The sequence below is a fragment of the Rutidosis leptorrhynchoides genome, chromosome 7, assembly GCF_046630445.1.
Source record: "Rutidosis leptorrhynchoides isolate AG116_Rl617_1_P2 chromosome 7, CSIRO_AGI_Rlap_v1, whole genome shotgun sequence".
Classification (NCBI taxonomy): Eukaryota; Viridiplantae; Streptophyta; class Magnoliopsida; order Asterales; family Asteraceae; genus Rutidosis; species Rutidosis leptorrhynchoides.
In genome coordinates this window covers 330,720,873-330,737,648 of record NC_092339.1, presented here as the reverse complement: position 1 = coordinate 330,737,648, position 16,776 = coordinate 330,720,873, and the positions used below count along the sequence as shown (strand labels likewise).

Sequence of the window (16,776 nt, the reverse complement as noted above, 5' to 3'; positions counted from 1 at the left end):
GTTCTTGAAGATTTTCAATCAAGGTTTGAATCTACAAGATATAACAAGATCAAAAAGCTAAAAAGCTTGATCTCTTGATGATGATGATGATTTCATAAATAAGAAAGAAAAAGGAAGAAAGAAATTCAAGAAACTTACAAGTTCTTAAGCTTTTAGTGTGAGAAAACTAGAGAGAAAACTAGAGAGATGTGTGTGTGTGTGTTTTGAGAAATGAAATGAAAGTTTAAAAAAAATGAAGGTGATGATGGTGGATCATATGGCCGATGGTTTGAGGAGGCATGGGGGGACCATTTGGCTTGGCATGGGTGGTGGTACAAGATGATGTGTGCATGTTGGGATCCCATGTAGCATGGTGTAAGTAATGGTACATAAGCATGCATAATTTTTGTCTTAATACTTAATGGGTTTTGTTTTTAGTTAAATGGGCTAACCAACCCATTAATTAGTCCACTAAACTAGTCCATTAACTTGAGTAGGGTGGGCCTTTGATAAACTAAGTCCATTAAGGTGATAAGTCCATTAAGACTAATTAGTGTGCATTAGTAAAACACTAAGCGTAATTAAGCAACCGTCAAGCTAAGTAATTGTCATTAAGAAATAACAATTCGGATTAAGTAGTCATAACACTCCAATTATGACAAAAGTTTAACGTGTGCTAAGTACGTATCTCATTCTAAACGACAAGTGACACTAACGGTCATAAAAGCATTCGAGGATCAAGTTAAGTGATTAAGCACTTAATAACACATTGTAAGGTATTAACGAAAGTAATTAACATGGGTAATGATTCCAGAATGTTATCTAGCTCAGTACGCACATATACGCAATTTCGTGAAAGTATAAAAGCATAAATATAAGTCGAAAAAGTCGATCGTTACATATACTTTTCATTTTTTACAAAATAACATAAGACTTTTTTCCATTTTACAAATCAACCAGAAATTTTTTTTACACTTTTTACAAATCATTCACAAAACTTTTCCCTTATCACTTACAAAACTTTTCACTTATTATTTACAAAACTTTTCAAACTTTTTATATTGCGATGATCATATGTTATTGGTGAAGCTAGCTTGTTCTGTATTGTGGATATTTAGCATTATACATTGTAATTGTATGCTATTTAGATTGCTAGCTTGTATACGGTATTTGTGTAAGTATTTGCAAGTAAGTGAATTATATATGTATACGTATAATTATTGCATTCACTAAGCGTAAGCTTACCCTGTCGTTGTTTACCTTTTTATAGGTACCGTTTGATTTGGCGAAGTTATCTAATGGCTAGACTAGATGCTTTAGTGTTGCTTGGTAAATCCCCGAGATTATGCTCTTGATATCGGGTTGGGTTATTGTGTCTTAACCCGTTTAGTTGTGTAAATGGGTCATAGTTACCCACTTGTTGTGTAACGGGTTAAAGTATGTCGAATTAAACATTTGGAACTTTGTCACATGTTAAACATGGATTTTGTCGTGTAATAACGTGTTAAACAGCTTTGATTTTATTCAGGACCAAATAGGGCGAAGCAGTTTAGGTTGAATATGTGTTGAAAGTGTGATGAACGCCCAAATGTTCTACCGTTAAAAAAATGTATGTCGCTTTTAGTATACCGGATTTGGGGTGTTACAATGACAGACTGCAGAGAAAGAACTGTAGGAACTGTAGGATCCTCGGTTACTTTATCAATGGTGTAAGCATCATAATCATTTTCATGATTAAAATTGGAGACACGCACTTTGAACACATACTCCTTCAACAAAAGTATCCCAATGTCATCAGGTACGACCGTTGGATCAGCCACCTAATATCACAATTTAGCCATATTATGTAGTGTGACTTTCTAACATATATGATGTAAAATTCATTCCTAAAAAAGCATACACTTTGCATCTTTGTGGACAGCCATACAATACTCTTCTTTAACATTTTAGAAAGTTCAAAGTTGTGATGCAAACACCACAAATGTTGCAGAACCAGACTTATCTGCTACATGAATTGTAATCCTTAACCTATTAAAGTATAAATAAAAAAGTAACAAATACCGTTCATTAGTAATTTTGTATGTCATTATGGGTACCTATAAGTCTTACATGCATGATGCACTTACTTATGAAACACATCAGTAGAAAGTTCACTACAGGTTGAGTAATAATGTACCCATTCTCCACCTAGACCCATAACCTTATTCCTGAGCTTTTCATGACAATTTTTACAGGCATAGGTAAACCATTCCATCTCTAAAATTATTTTTTTAACTTCAGCTTTAGTGACACAACTGCCATCCTGTATTTCATAATATGAGAAAATTTGTTTCATAATTTGAGCTTATAAGACAAAATAAGATTTTGTAACTATAGCAGGGAATGTACCTCACTTAGGAACCTTATCCCATCAACATGTAGAATAGGAACACCCTTAACCTTATATTCATTCAGGACAGTCTTCCTATCAGTTCCAAAATCTTTGTTGGCAAACTTAGGCACACTCCTTACATCTTCATCATTTTGATTCAATCTGATTCATTAAAAGTTTTGCACCATATTAGTTTTTTGATAAAGCATGTATCCATTGAAATAATGTTAGACATAACTGATTTATTTAACATTACTTTGAGATGAATTCTTTTATCGGGCCAATTGACTCGTCCGTAAAAATACGGCACCCAAAGAGCTGGTTTGATACTTGAGGTGCACCTGTTGTAATCAAGACAGGTAAATTTGTTTTACATAACCGTGTTTACATAGTTTTAATCTGCACAATTATTCAATTCAGTTATACTCAATTAGTATTCATACCGACAAATTTTCTCAGTTTTCCATTATGTATCATGATGACTCGAGGTGTTTCATCATTCAAATGTGCTCTTACATAAGCGGCCAACTGATCCGCATGATCTCCCCAGACTGTGCACTTGACCTGCTTACCACTGTTAAATAATGGAACACGTTAAAAAATATGTCTAAAATCAAATAATCCATACTTTACTAATCTGATTTTAGTTATGTATAAATGTTAATATGTGTAGTCACCTAACATCACGCATGATAAACTCTATTGATTTTTGCTCTACATCCTCTTCAACCTTCTCTTTCTTATTCTGTACTGAATGAATTTGCCCAACCACATCTGCATTGTCAAACATATGATTAACATATTATGGATTATCTATTAGCTAATAATTTCATATATGCTAATGTGATCCAATGACATAATATAAACTTTTATAGCAAAACATATGTAAAATACATACCAATAGGCTTTGTTTGAGGGAATGATTGTGCTAGCAGATCATCATAAGTCACAGGATTAAAGCCAAAAGTTAGTGGAGTAAATTCTTCTGCAATGGTTGCCCTGGTCAACCTTCCAAAAATAACCTTAAAGTCGTGATCAACCAACCTGTATGAACCTTTGTAGGGCTGCACCCCAAAATTTTCAATCCTCAAGTACTTTCCTTCAAGCACAATTTGACTGAATGTGTTGTCATACATGTGCTTTTTGACCGTTCAACAATTTTGTTACCCTAAAAATCATTATTTCATAATGAACACGAAATTAGTTAATACTCAATATAAATATGTGATCTGTGTAAATATATGACCAAAAATTGTCAAAATAATTCTTACGTATATTTACCTCTTGATCAATCAAAATCATGTCATGTGAAGCTATCACCTTAGGATTGTTGAAGTAGGACTGTGTCCACTTAACAAACACTTTCACACAGATTACAGATCTCCCTGAATGAGTGATATCCAATTCATTCAAAGGAGTGAACACTTCTTGTTGTCCTATCATTTTTTTTTCTTATATTTTTTGAATGTAGGGAAAGGTTGAAATGGTGAGCGTGTTTTGGAATGGTGCAACATTGATGTGTATTTATAGTGAGATTGTGTAACAAAAGATGATATTTTTATGGTAAAGATTGATTGGGTATTTTAATTTTTAAATCATCTTTATCTGTAGTATCAATCCTTTTTTTATAGGCGAGTTAAGTTTTGTTTTTTTTTTAAATATCTTTTTTCGTGTTTAATTTTGTATTCTACCTAAGTATGGAATTTAGAAATTTTGCAATCTTTTACATATACAGTATAATCAATTATCATTATCATTATATTCATCCTAATATACACCATATATATTACTAACTACAGCTGGCTATGAATTTTTAGAAGCTATGATGTACTACAATTTTTAGAAACTATGATGTACTACAATTTAGAAACTATGACTTTGAAAACAGAGTTTGAATTGATTTTATCACAACATAGTAATGTATATATATTTTTTCAAATATTTTTAATTAATAACATACTTAGGTCAACTATAGTGTATAGTGAGTAACTTACAGGAAACTATTGCAATATGCAGACACAATAATGTAGATATATTTTTTCACATGTTATACTTTTGCTATATTATAATATGCCAACTTAACTATCATAACTTATCATTGTAGATATATTTTTCACAACATATTAATCTAGATATATTTTCAACATGCCCAGTCTACTATCACAACATATTAATGTAGATGTATTTGTCAAATATTTTTCATTATATCCAACTTAGGTCAAATATAGCGTGCATTGACCTGTAAGTAAAGACACATAGACACATGAAGAATACTGAAAACTATAGTAGAAATAATATAAGGATGACAAGTGTTCTGCATTGTAATGTGTTTGATGACTTACATATTACAGATTCGGCCATCATGTACTTTTCCAATAAAGAATTTGATGAGCTTTTGTTTTTCAATTTATGTTACAAAACTTCATTGACATGTCTTTTCTCAGCTCATTTTTTTCAGACAATGTTGATAATCTTCAATGACCTGCAAAACCCAAATTCGATCAGGTGGCGACACTATGACTTTCACAATGAATAACCCTAATTTTGATAGAAAATGAAGAACCCTATGTTGATAGAACACCAAATATTTACAATTATAACTATTTGCAGCATCAATTGTCGAACCTTTGAATGATTTCCAAAAACCAGCTGAATTCGAGTGTAGATTAAAAAAAATGGAACCCTATTTTTACAGTACACGACTTATAATTGTAAATATTTGCAACATAAATTCTCGTACCTTGATTGAATTGCGAAAAGCCTTTGAATTAGATGTTTCAATCTCAATTGTCGAACCTTGAATGATTTCCAAAAACCAACTGAATTCGAGTGTAGATTAAAAAAAAATGGAACCCTATTTTTACAGTACACGACTTATAATTGTAAATATTTGCTAACATAAATTCTTGTACCTGCCAATGAAGCATTGCTTCAACGGCATCCCTTTCACCTTGAGTATTGGAGCTGAGGGTTAGGTCATAGGTTCGAGCCTCGCTCTGCCCATCCTATTAATTAATCTGCCTGATATATGGATATCCAGATTGACCTCAGGGGGTTTTCTCCCGGATCCATTCAGGATTCAAACCAAGTCCGCCTGCCCCTCGGGATGGTTAAAGGATCGGTTTCCTGTAATGCGATTCGGGTTTTCTCCCGAACGCGCGTGTGTGTGCAAATGATGAGTGTCGTTGAAATAAATGATACACTAATGCAATCTTGCCGTTAAAAAAAAAACATAAATTCTTGTACTTTGATTGAATTGCAAATAGCCTTTGAATTAGATGTTTCAATCTCTGATAGGAATATAAATCGGCTGGAATTGATTTTGCTGAATAGGTTAATTGTGGATGAACGGAGGGTTTGGAATTTTGTTATATTGTATACGTTAGATGGGAGGGTATTGTGGTCACTCAACAAATGAATTTGAGGAGAGAGACAAATGTTGAGTGATCACTTGATCCAATGGTTGATTTTGAAAGTTGTTGTTTGATCTAATGGTCATTTCTTTTCTATTTGAATTTTTTTGAAAAATATTAGCTAAATAGGACTTTGTTATTATATATAATGTAGATGTAGATGTAGATGTAGATGTAGATGTAGATGTAGATGTGGGTCACGCTAGTCACTTACATAAATAGATAAGATTAAAAAAGTAAAGTTCATTAATACCTATAATATTATACGTAAGATAAAAAAGATGTGTAAAGTAACTACAAGAAAAAATACAATGTAATAATCATATTTTTAAATTGTATATTTTTTTTAATGGAAGACAATTAATATAAAATGGAGAGAGTAGTTAGTAAAAATAATTGTTGTTAGTTTTAGATAAATTCTAACAAAAATCATACAAGTCATAAGATTTATTTGACAAAATAAGAAGAGCTTATTAGAGATAAATTTACTCCCTCCGTCCCAGATTAATTGTCCCCAGACAAAAAACACACAGTTTTAGGAAATCCCACTAACTTTATTTCTCCACCAATGAAATATCTTCTCTCTCCATATCCACCAATGAAATATCTCCTTTCCTTTCTATTTATGGAAGTAGACAATTAATTTGGGACATCCCAAAATGAAATACTGGACAATAATTTAGGGACGGAGGGAGTATTAATTAATATTAATATATCCTTTATTATATTAGCTTATATTTTATATATAAAACCTTTTAAGTCATTTGACAAATATAAGTTTCAACTTTAGCTATTTATCAAACACTTATAAAACACATATAAAACACAATGACCTCTCGCTTCAAAATAACCTCAACTCCAGTTTCAAACTCAGCTCCAGACACACACACCCCAAAAACAAAAAAATTATTTACTTCGTAAAATTTATACTAAAAGGCGTCAGTATATACACAGCATATTTCTTTTAACTAAATTTCTTTTACTTTGATAGTTTGATACTAACAAAGCAAATTCAATTGTTGATTTATAGACGCACTGACTGCTTATAATTTCATCTAGAAATTAAAATAAAGGAATGGCTCAACATACTGCTGAGCTTGTTGTAAAAGTTAATTCATCACATGAATTTGACTACGATGCCTTATTTCGTTATTGTTCCATTCATGTTGCAGGTTTCCCTATTTCATCTTCTCAATTTTCAATTTCTCAGGTATAGAAAAGATACAGCTAATTTGATTTGTATTTGTTTGTTTTTTCTTTTTATTATTATGAATTAACTTGTAGGAAAAGTAATTTATTTTGATTTGTAAACTTTAGGGTTCTGTATTTGTCTCTATATGTGTTTATAATCCAGTAAGTTTGTGAATTGTAAATTTTAGGGTTCTGTATTGATCTTCAATTTAGCTATCAAAGTTGTTATGAGTCTATGACACTGAACTACTACTTATTAGTAGGATCAGATATGAATGCTTAAAATGTTAAAAAAACAAAAAGAAATAAACTTTTAATGATTCTACTGTTTAGACGCATCATCTTCGTGCATCCCGAAAAGTTGTGCACCATCAGCGAATGATCGTGCAGTAACTTTTCGCTATATACGTGAATATAGTTACACATCGATACCATAAGCTACTTTCGTTTTCGGATTTTCGCTTTCAATGTAAATTTTGAAGTATAACTTTTGGAGTACTTAGATATCTACTGTTTATTGTTGATCAGTTTGGACATGGTCAATCGAACCCAACATATCTTATAGAGATCCAGTCAGGTCCTGTAGTTAAAAGGTACGTTTTGAGAAAGAAGCCCCCTGGTAAACTTCTTCAATCTGCTCATGCCGTTGAGAGAGAATTTCAGGTACTATATTACATTATGACTACATTAATCACTTGTGAGCATTTAATCTTACACAGTATATGATTAATCTCGAAATTTATGTTGTGGTTTAAATGTCGTAGGTGCTTCATGCGTTGGGTACTCATACACTTGTTCCTGTTCCAAAAGTGTATTGTTTGTGTACCGATTCAAGTGTCATTGGAACTCCATTCTACATTATGGAGTTTTTGGAGGGACGAATTTTTTTAGACCCCATGCTACCTGTATGTTCACTCCAGTAGTTCCCTTATTTTTTAACTTGTGGGTGCATTATGTTTAATTATATGCAAGGTTGCAAAAGGTACGAGACGGACACGATTTGGTCAGGATCTTGAAAGTCGAGTCGCTCGATACGGCTGTTGGCCAACGTCGACTTCTAAATTTGAATATAAATATTTCCAACATTAATAATTTATACATAAATATTTAAAAAAATAAATGATTTACAAATAAGATGATATGGTCTTCGTTTAAATAATGTATAGGTTTTTTTATATGTTTTCCATACTTATTGTTTATATATTGATTTATCTTTGTGGGATACAATGTAAGTCGGTGTTTTTCCCGGATAATTTTTAAATGGGCTTTGGATTTTCGTTATTACCAGAACAAGGCCAGACATAAAGTCCACTTTTGACCGACGTTGTCCGACTTTGAAGCGACTTTTCTCGACTTTTGACCCGACTTTTGACCGTTGCCCAACTTATGCATAAAATTTGTGTGTATTTATTTCATATAAGGGTGTAGCACCCAGTAGGAGGAGGGCTTTATATCAAGCAACTGCAAAAGCTTTGGCTTCTATTCATTCTGCTGATGTTGACATAATCGGTCTGGGAAACTATGGTCGACGCAACGACTATTGTAAGCGGCAGGTACGTCACTTTAAGTCATCAAGTGTTAACCTTTATTTGCTTTTCTTCCTTTATTTGCTTTTCTGTAATTGATCCATGTATCATAAACGTAAATATGAAATATGTCAGGTTGAAAGGTGGGCAAATCAATACGTTGCTTCTACTGGTGAAGGAAAGTCTGAACGAAACCCGAAAATGTTAAAATTGATTGATTGGTTGCGTCAGAATATTCCTCCGGAAGATTCTTCCGGAAGCACATCAGGTTTAGTGCATGGTGATTTTCGGATCGATAATCTAGTTTTTCATCCTGTTGAGGTACTTCTTTGCTGCTTATAATCATTCTTTTTTTTATATATAACTTTTTCTCGTGTATTGACTGTTAATATTTCGATCGTTTGTTTAAATTTGTAAATTGTAAATGCAGGATCGAGTGATTGGAATTCTTGATTGGGAGCTATCCACTCTTGGAAATCAGATGTGTGATGTTGCACACAATTGTCTGGTAAACTATTATTATTGTTTCGCCTTATATATTTTACTAAACATATATTTGCAGTAAATATAAATTTCTGGTTTTTTTATGCAGATGTATATTGGAGATATTTCACAGGATAATAAAGTGAAACATAATAACGGTTTTGAAATTACTGATACTCCAGAAGGTATTCCTTTGTTAGAAGAGTATCTGACCGACTATTGCTCAGCTGCTGTAAGATCATTGCAGATAGTATTAATATTAATATTAATATTAATATTAATTACTAATTATAATATAATAATTTGCATTATATTATTCACGAGTTTATTAATTAACGTTACTTGTATGCATTTTAGGGAAAACCATGGCCTGTCTCCGGATGGAAATTTTATGTTGCATTTTCTCTTTTCAAGGGTGCATCGATCTTAGCTGGTGTCCACAGTAGATATATTATGGTATTTTCTATCAAGTTTTATATTCTAGTCTTTTAAAATGACTCATGTAAGTTTTTTTTTTTTTTTTTGTGAATTTAGGGTAATGCATCGGGTGGAAAGCGTGCTGAAGATGCAGCGGAAAAAGCCAACGATCTTATACAAATTGCCTGGTCTTATATTCAAAGGGAAGCTGTTCTGTCACAAAACTCCAAATACAAAAAGGGTAAGATAAATGAAGATTTTGAAGAGGGAGGGAGATTTGTTCCCAACAAAAAGGTTAAGGAGCTACGAGAAAAACTAATTAAATTCATGGAGGAACGTATATATCCGATGGAACCCGAGTTCAGTAAGCTTGCTCAATCTTCGATGCGATGGACGATTCACCCGCAAGAGGAAAAGTTGAAGGAGATTGCAAAGCAAGAAGGCCTATGGAACCTTTTCATACCCGTAATACGTGTTTCCCTGCTGTATATACTGTATGCAAGGCAGTGTTGCACTTGGTCAAAGTCGGTCAAATTAGGTTAAACTCAGCCAAAACTCGGGATTACCTGCTAAAATGGGTCAAAATTCGGGATTATACCGAAAATCGGTCAAATTTCAGACAAAATCAGTAAAAGTCAAACTTGGTCAACTTCCGAGTACTCCCCGAGTAGTGATTTTTGCAACTTCGATGCAATGGTATCTATGTGATGAACTGAAATTTTCTATGTTAAAATCTAATTCGTTGTTTTATTACTTGATATATGCAGGTTGATAGTGCTGCAAGGGCAAGAGAAGTACTTTTTGAAGGGAGAGATGATAATGCTATTGGAATGGGATATCCTAACCAATTGGGTGCTGGACTTTCGAATCTTGAATACGGATACCTTTGTGAGATCATGGGTCGTTCTTTATGGGTCCCACAGGTGTTCAATTGTGGTGCACCTGATACCGGAAATATGGAGGTAAAATGTCAAACCCTAAATAAAAGAATGATTGTAAATTGTATGATTTTCCTGAATAACATTTTATCATAAATGAAGAACCTATATATGATGATAAGAAGGTAACAAAATGGGCTGAGTGAATTAGTAACAGTTTCTGTTACTAATTGATTTAACGTGATGTATAAACTGTATTTTGACTGAAATGTATAGAATATGTCTTCTGCAACGTGCAATAAAGCTCGTATCTTTGTGTTATTATCCAATTATTTTAGGTATTATTGCGCTATGGCAACAACGAACAACTTCAAGAATGGCTTATTCCATTGCTTGATGGAACGATTCGATCCGGATTCGCAATGACCGAACCTCAAGTTGCCTCTTCTGATGCAACTAACATAGAGTGTTCTATAAAAAGGTATATTCTCCAGAAACAACGGTTACTGTAATTATAATATCATAAGATGTTTCTCATACTTTACAAAATATTAACAGCATTAACAATTAATCAGACACAGTAATTAACAGTATTTAGCTTACATGTTTATAAACTGTAAATTCCATGAACAGAGAAGGTGATACGTATGTTATGAACGGAAAGAAGTGGTGGACAAGTGGAGCCATGGATCCAAGATGTAAACTCCTTATACTTATGGTTAGTTATAATTGTTGTTTGACTTTGTAAAGTCAAATATGGTACCTTCAAGGACTTGACTCATTTTGGCCACATGATAAAATCCAGGGAAAAACCGACTTTAATGCACCGACTCATAAGCAACAATCTATGATTCTGGTGAATATAAATACTCCCGGTGTGACGGTTCTTCGACATCTGCCAGTATTCGGGTTTGACGATGCACCTCATGGGCACGCTGAGGTGTCATTCGAGAATGTTCGTGTTCCCGCCAAAAATATCCTTTTGGGCGAGGGACGTGGATTCGAGATTGCGCAGGTAATTGTAACAGTATAACCAAAGGCCAATTATATCTTTTCACTCACTATTTTGATTGATCCACTCATCATGTACAACTATTTATGCACATAGTACAAGTAGTTATTGTCTGATATTAGTGGATTGGGCAACCAACGGCCAAATATATTTTCACTCACTATTTTGATAGATCCAGTCATCGTGTACAACTATTTATGTACATAGTACAAGTAGTTATTGTCAGATATTAGTGGATTTATTAAAAAAGTGAGTGGAAATATCATGAGCCATGACCAAATGGTTTATATCATTTATAAACGGGTCTTTGTAATTACAGGGTAGGTTGGGTCCTGGGAGGTTGCATCACTGCATGAGATTAATAGGTGCTGCAGAACGTGCGATGCAGTTAATGGTTCATAGGGCACTTCAAAGAAGAACGTTTGGGAAATTAATCGCGCAGCATGGATCGTTTGTTACTGACGTGGCAAAGGTAATAACTGGAATAAGGTTTTTTGTTTTTTTTATTCCTGTTGCTATATTGTCGCTTGCTCCTACGTTACAATTTAAAAACCTTTCAATGCAGTGTCGAATAGAACTAGAGAGTACAAGACTTTTAGTTCTTGAAGCTGCAGACCAACTTGATCGACATGGAAACAAGAAAGCACGCGGGGCCCTTGCGATGGCCAAGGTAACATGTTGTCCTCTAGCATTTGGTATTTTAGATAATGAGAAATTACATTTTTTTTCTAGGTAAGCATATTAGTTGGTAAATTCGTTTGGTTAATAATTGTTTTTGTCGTGTCAAGGTTGGAAAATTTGCGAGATAACGACGAGTCGGTCGGGTCGAGTCGGGGTTGAGTCGGAGACTAGTTGAACGTTGACTAACGTTGACTTTTGGTAAGATATAAATATTTCACAGGTAAGTATTTTAAACATATTTATATGGCACAAAATATGAGTATAAAAAATATTAAAAATTTGACCTAACCATTACCCACCTTGACTTTGACCCACCTTGACTTTGACTGACTCAGACTGGCTTTGACTAACTTTGTCCCAACTTTTTAGCTTTGACCATCTTATTAGACGTTTTTGAGCGAAATGAGCCAACTAGTCAGCCGTGACGGCCGCCATGTACAACTTTATGTTGTGCAAGTATTGGGATACACTGAATTTTTTTTAATTTTTTTTATTTTTTTATTTTTTTTATTTTTTTTTGTCTTGGTAGTAAATATACACAGGGTACTCAATTAGTTAATGTTATAAGTTTACGGAGTACATGGTATATAAATTTCTAAAAGCTAACTGCTTTGGCGTTTCATATGTGATTCATGTTTATATAATATGGAACAGGTAGCAGCTCCAAATATGGCCTTACGAGTGCTCGACACAGCAATACAAGTGCATGGTGCAGCTGGCGTATCAGGAGACACGGTTTTGTCCCATCTTTGGGCTGGGGCTAGAACTCTTAGAATTGCTGATGGGCCAGATGAAGTTCATTTGGGGACAATTGCTAAATTAGAATTAAGGAGAGCTAAACTTTGAAGTTTCAAGAATCGTTCAACAATAAATTGAAGAACAAAGATGTCGAGGTAAACGATTAATCCAATGAAACTTAGTTATGATTTGCTGATGAAGAGTTCAACTATTGTGCATGAGAGATATATACCCAATAAATGATTTTGTAACATAAAAGTTGTTATTACTACTTGTTAATTGTACTCATAAAACTTGTTATAGTTAAATGCTGTATAAATATTTTAATATAATCAGTAACAGAAACAGATATGGTCTGCATTCAGTTTCCAAGGTTTGTATATTTCGCAGTTTTAATTTTTATGGTAAAGATAATAATAATAATCACTAACAAATTATAAGTCTTGTCCTAGATGATTGTTAGGGGGTTATAAGTTACTTTTAGTCACTTGTTAGTATTATATGAAATTGGTTTAGGATCTACTTTTTTATGATTGAAAGTGACAAAATGGGTATGGCAAAACTACTCAAAATTTGTAGTTCTAAATTTGCATTTGTGTATGTGCAATCATCTTGTGACCGTATATAATCATATGCATCTTCAATTTTTCTAAATTTAGTGCACTGGTTTAATAAAATCTGATTATGATTTAACTAATAAGATTTGTCTATATCCCCAAACAAAACTTTTAAGTTTCATATAATGATTGTATACTTTCAGAGGAGGTGTCTTTGAGCATAGGCAAGATAGGCAATTGCTAGGGTCCAAAAATTTTGAGGGCCCAAAATTTTGAATATGTAAATATTTTTCTCAATATATTTAATTAAATCAAATAAAAAATTGCCAATTAAAGTTAAAATACCTTATTTTTAATATTTAAATACAATGTAAGTAAATAAATTGATAAATGGGAGTATTATTTTTTTATGCGTAGTCAAAAATTTTAACGTATATGTGTGTTATTAATCTAACATTATGTGGGCTCATTTTTATTTTCGTCTAGGGCCTTTAAATTGTTAGACAGCACTGTATACTTTATACTTATTACTGTACATATATAGATATATAAAGATATAGATATATTAAAGTCAACGTTAATGTTACAAATATCTATACAAATATTAATGCCAACTATAGTAAGATTTGAATAATCCAGTGATAATATCCACCTTGTAAATATCTAACCCATTGATTCTAAACCTCAGATTGTCATAACAGAATACTTAACAAGATTCAACCTTTTGATAACTAAGATACATAAAAATTTTGTTACATGACCTAAACCAATACGCAAATAGGGTTCCAAAGGACACTATAGCTCATAGATAGATTCCATTATTTCTTGTATATTTTTCATTTCTTTGGTATATTAATATTTAGGTACGTATATAGTAGATTTTGAATATAACAAAAATGGACGATGTGAAGAAAAAGTTCACCATGATCGGACTCGGTGTCGTCTTATTAGCCGCAATAGTGATGGGTGCTGTCATTGTTATGAAAGTATTCACCGGTTCAAATGAGCCCGCACACGATGAGTCAATCTCCACAACCAATAAGGCCGTCGACTCGTTATGCCAACACACCGATTACCAAAAATCATGTCATAAAAGTCTTGCCAACGCAAACGACACAAGCGACCCTAAAGAGCTCGTGAAACTAGTTTTTAATTCGGCGATAAAAGAGGTTCAAATGGCTATGGATAATTCGACGACCTTGAAAGAATTGGCTAAGGACCCTAGAGCTTCAATGGCATTAGATCAATGTAAAGAGGTTCTTAATAAATCCATTGATGATCTTAATAGATCTTTCAAAAAGCTTGATAATTTTGATGCTGCAAAGATGGAGGAATATGTTGATGATCTTAAGACTTGGTTAAGTGGTTCGTTAACGTATCAAGAAACGTGTCGTGAGGGGTTCAAGAACACGAGTGGTGAAGCGGGTGAGAAGATGAAGCAGTTATTGAATTTGGGTTGGAAACTCACAAGTAACGGGCTCGCGATGGTTAATGTTGTTGGTGAGTTACTTGGAGAGGTTCAGTTAACCGGGACCAATCGGAGGTTGTTAGACAAGGGTCCAAACGATGATGCGTGGTGGGTGAAAGATGAGAGGCGAGTATTACTCAATGTTGATCCAAAAAAGTTGAAGCCTAATGCAGTTGTGGCTAAAGATGGTTCGGGAAAGTTTAAGACCATTATGGATGCGGTTAGGAGCGTGCCCGCAAAGAATGCTCAACCCTTTGTTATACTAATCAAACAAGGTATATACAAGGAATCCGTTGACGTACCCCGAAGGGTTGATAATGTCATTTTTATTGGTGAAGGTCCAACCAAAACTAGAATCACCGGAAACATAGGTTACAACGATGGAATCACTACATACAAGACCGCCACCGTTGGTAAGTTTGTTTCGCGCGCCTACTGCACGAAAAATAAAATGGTCAAATAAACGTTAGCGCAGTCAACCCCAAGGGTTGGTAGCAGCGTGGATCCAGGAATTTATACGACGGGTGCAAGATGTTAGAAATTAAAAAAAAAAAAAAAAAAAAAAAAAAAAAAACAAGTGGGGGCAAAATGTCAACTTTTAACATATAAATACACTAAACGTCGAACTTTAAGACATAAATACACCGAAAAAATTTTGGGTCGTCGGGGGCGGCCGACCCCGTTGACCCTTAATAGGTCCGCCCCTGGTTGGTTGTCTAGTGGTTGAATGCTTGAGAATTTCTACCGACACTCAGTTTTTTTAAAAAGAATTGTCACTTTTTTGGGTCTAATTTTTGTTGTTGAACTGAAATAGCGGTAAACGGAGATAATTTCATGGCGAAGGACATAGGTTTTGAGAACACCGCGGGACCACAAAAGCATCAAGCGGTCGCGCTTCGTGTATCTAGTGACATGGCGATTTTTCACAACTGTGCAATGGACGGATACCAAGACACCCTTTACGCCCACTCATACCGTCAGTTTTACCGCCAATGCACCATCACGGGAACCATAGATTTCATCTTTGGTGACGCAGCAGCCGTTTTCCAAGACTGCAAGATGATTGTCCGGAAGCCTCTAGACAATCAAGCTTGCATGGTGACGGCCCAAGGACGAAAGGACCGCAACTCAAAGGGTATTTTAGTCCTCGACGGCTGCAAAATCTTAGCTGAGCCAGCCTACATGGCTACCAACCCATTGCCAAAATCTTACCTCGGTCGCCCATGGAAAGAATACTCGAGAACCATTATTATGCAGTCGTTTATCGATAAACACATTGCACCCGAAGGGTGGTCCCCTTGGGCCGGAACATTTGGGCTCGACACGTGTTACTATGGTGAGCTTAATAATAAAGGGCCTGGTGCTAATACAGCCCAAAGGGTAAAATGGAAAGGTATTAAAAAAATAAGTCCTCAAGAGGCTAGTAAATACACACCAGGGAAATATATGCTAGGAGATTTATGGATTAAGGCAACTGGTGTCCCTTATGAACCTGACATGATGAAAGTCTAATTTTGTTACTAATTTTTTTTGGGTAAAAAATGGAAATTGCATCCTTTAATTGCTGATATCATCATCGTTCTGACACAACATGTACGGTATAGTCTTCGACAACAGAAGCAACAACGGTGAGTTAAAATCAGAGTCTGATCTAGTTCGATAGAGTCGATGTTGAGTTTATTGGTTGGTTTACTAGTTACTTTAAGTTAGTGTTATTTGGTATTGGTGTTTCACAGTACTTTTACTATTATGAATCAGTATTAGTATCAGTTGTGGTTTTTGTCTCCTTGATTCATGGCCGTGTTTTTAGTTTGAGTTTAAAGTCCATATATAAATCTAGTTATCTGGTTATTTGATACTAATTTTTTAGTTCATTTGATAACTATACTGGATACTGGATTTGTATGTAACCTTTTGTTTGGTTAAACTTTTGAAAAGTTTGGGACAGAGTAATCTTTACTAATTTTATGTTCAAAATTACTTTAGATTTTGCCCCCCAAAAAAGAGGTTCATCAACTTTTTTGAACGTAAAGTTGTTTATGGATTACCAATATATAACTAG

At 34.0% G+C, this 16,776-nt stretch overlaps 3 protein-coding genes across 3 annotated transcripts; 2 read left to right on the top strand and 1 right to left on the bottom strand.

Annotated features, from left to right (window-relative positions):
• Window positions 1–1,763: 1,763 nt before the first annotated feature.
• LOC139858675 (uncharacterized) lies at window positions 1,764–5,170 on the bottom strand. Its single transcript, XM_071847511.1, has 10 exons — window positions 5,091–5,170; window positions 4,693–4,832; window positions 3,249–3,518; window positions 3,028–3,124; window positions 2,794–2,924; window positions 2,607–2,691; window positions 2,368–2,512; window positions 2,106–2,281; window positions 1,880–2,007; window positions 1,764–1,799 (listed from the first exon to the last, which is right to left on the bottom strand). Exons 3-9 carry the CDS (start codon window positions 3,484–3,486, stop codon window positions 1,935–1,937), a joined length of 945 nt encoding a protein of 314 aa, XP_071703612.1. The 5' UTR covers window positions 3,487–3,518; window positions 4,693–4,832; window positions 5,091–5,170; the 3' UTR covers window positions 1,764–1,799; window positions 1,880–1,934.
• Window positions 5,171–6,682: 1,512 nt separating this feature from the next.
• LOC139857045 (probable acyl-CoA dehydrogenase IBR3) lies at window positions 6,683–13,077 on the top strand. Its single transcript, XM_071845754.1, has 16 exons — window positions 6,683–6,973; window positions 7,483–7,617; window positions 7,719–7,859; window positions 8,376–8,507; window positions 8,616–8,801; window positions 8,911–8,988; window positions 9,073–9,195; window positions 9,321–9,419; window positions 9,498–9,845; window positions 10,148–10,342; window positions 10,597–10,739; window positions 10,892–10,976; window positions 11,064–11,273; window positions 11,590–11,742; window positions 11,836–11,940; window positions 12,606–13,077. Exons 1-16 carry the CDS (start codon window positions 6,839–6,841, stop codon window positions 12,795–12,797), a joined length of 2,460 nt encoding a protein of 819 aa, XP_071701855.1. The 5' UTR covers window positions 6,683–6,838; the 3' UTR covers window positions 12,798–13,077.
• A 931-nt stretch (window positions 13,078–14,008) lies between these two features.
• On the top strand, window positions 14,009–16,466 carry LOC139858109 (pectinesterase-like). The gene is made up of 2 exons (XM_071846963.1): window positions 14,009–15,127; window positions 15,529–16,466. Exons 1-2 carry the CDS (start codon window positions 14,143–14,145, stop codon window positions 16,224–16,226), a joined length of 1,683 nt encoding a protein of 560 aa, XP_071703064.1. The 5' UTR covers window positions 14,009–14,142; the 3' UTR covers window positions 16,227–16,466.
• Window positions 16,467–16,776: the final 310 nt, after the last annotated feature.

What these genes read in the sequence shown, in the direction of transcription:
- LOC139858109 (XM_071846963.1), top strand. Translation starts at nt 14,143, where the DNA reads ATGGACGATGTGAAGAAAAAGTTCACCATGATCGGACTCGGTGTCGTC. An exon ending in ATACAAGACCGCCACCGTTG is followed by an intron (nt 15,128 to 15,528) that starts GTAAGTTTGTTT and finishes GAACTGAAATAG; the next exon opens with CGGTAAACGGAGATAATTTC.
- LOC139857045 (XM_071845754.1), top strand. Translation starts at nt 6,839, where the DNA reads ATGGCTCAACATACTGCTGAGCTTGTTGTAAAAGTTAATTCATCACAT. An exon ending in ATGTTGCACACAATTGTCTG is followed by an intron (nt 8,989 to 9,072) that starts GTAAACTATTAT and finishes TTTTTTATGCAG; the next exon opens with ATGTATATTGGAGATATTTC. An exon ending in GGGCCCTTGCGATGGCCAAG is followed by an intron (nt 11,941 to 12,605) that starts GTAACATGTTGT and finishes AATATGGAACAG; the next exon opens with GTAGCAGCTCCAAATATGGC.
- LOC139858675 (XM_071847511.1), bottom strand. Translation starts at nt 3,486, where the DNA reads ATGTATGACAACACATTCAGTCAAATTGTGCTTGAAGGAAAGTACTTG. An exon ending in CCCTCAAACAAAGCCTATTG is followed by an intron (nt 3,125 to 3,248) that starts GTATGTATTTTA and finishes TTGACAATGCAG; the next exon opens with ATGTGGTTGGGCAAATTCAT. An exon ending in ATAAAAGAATTCATCTCAAA is followed by an intron (nt 2,513 to 2,606) that starts GTAATGTTAAAT and finishes TTAATGAATCAG; the next exon opens with ATTGAATCAAAATGATGAAG.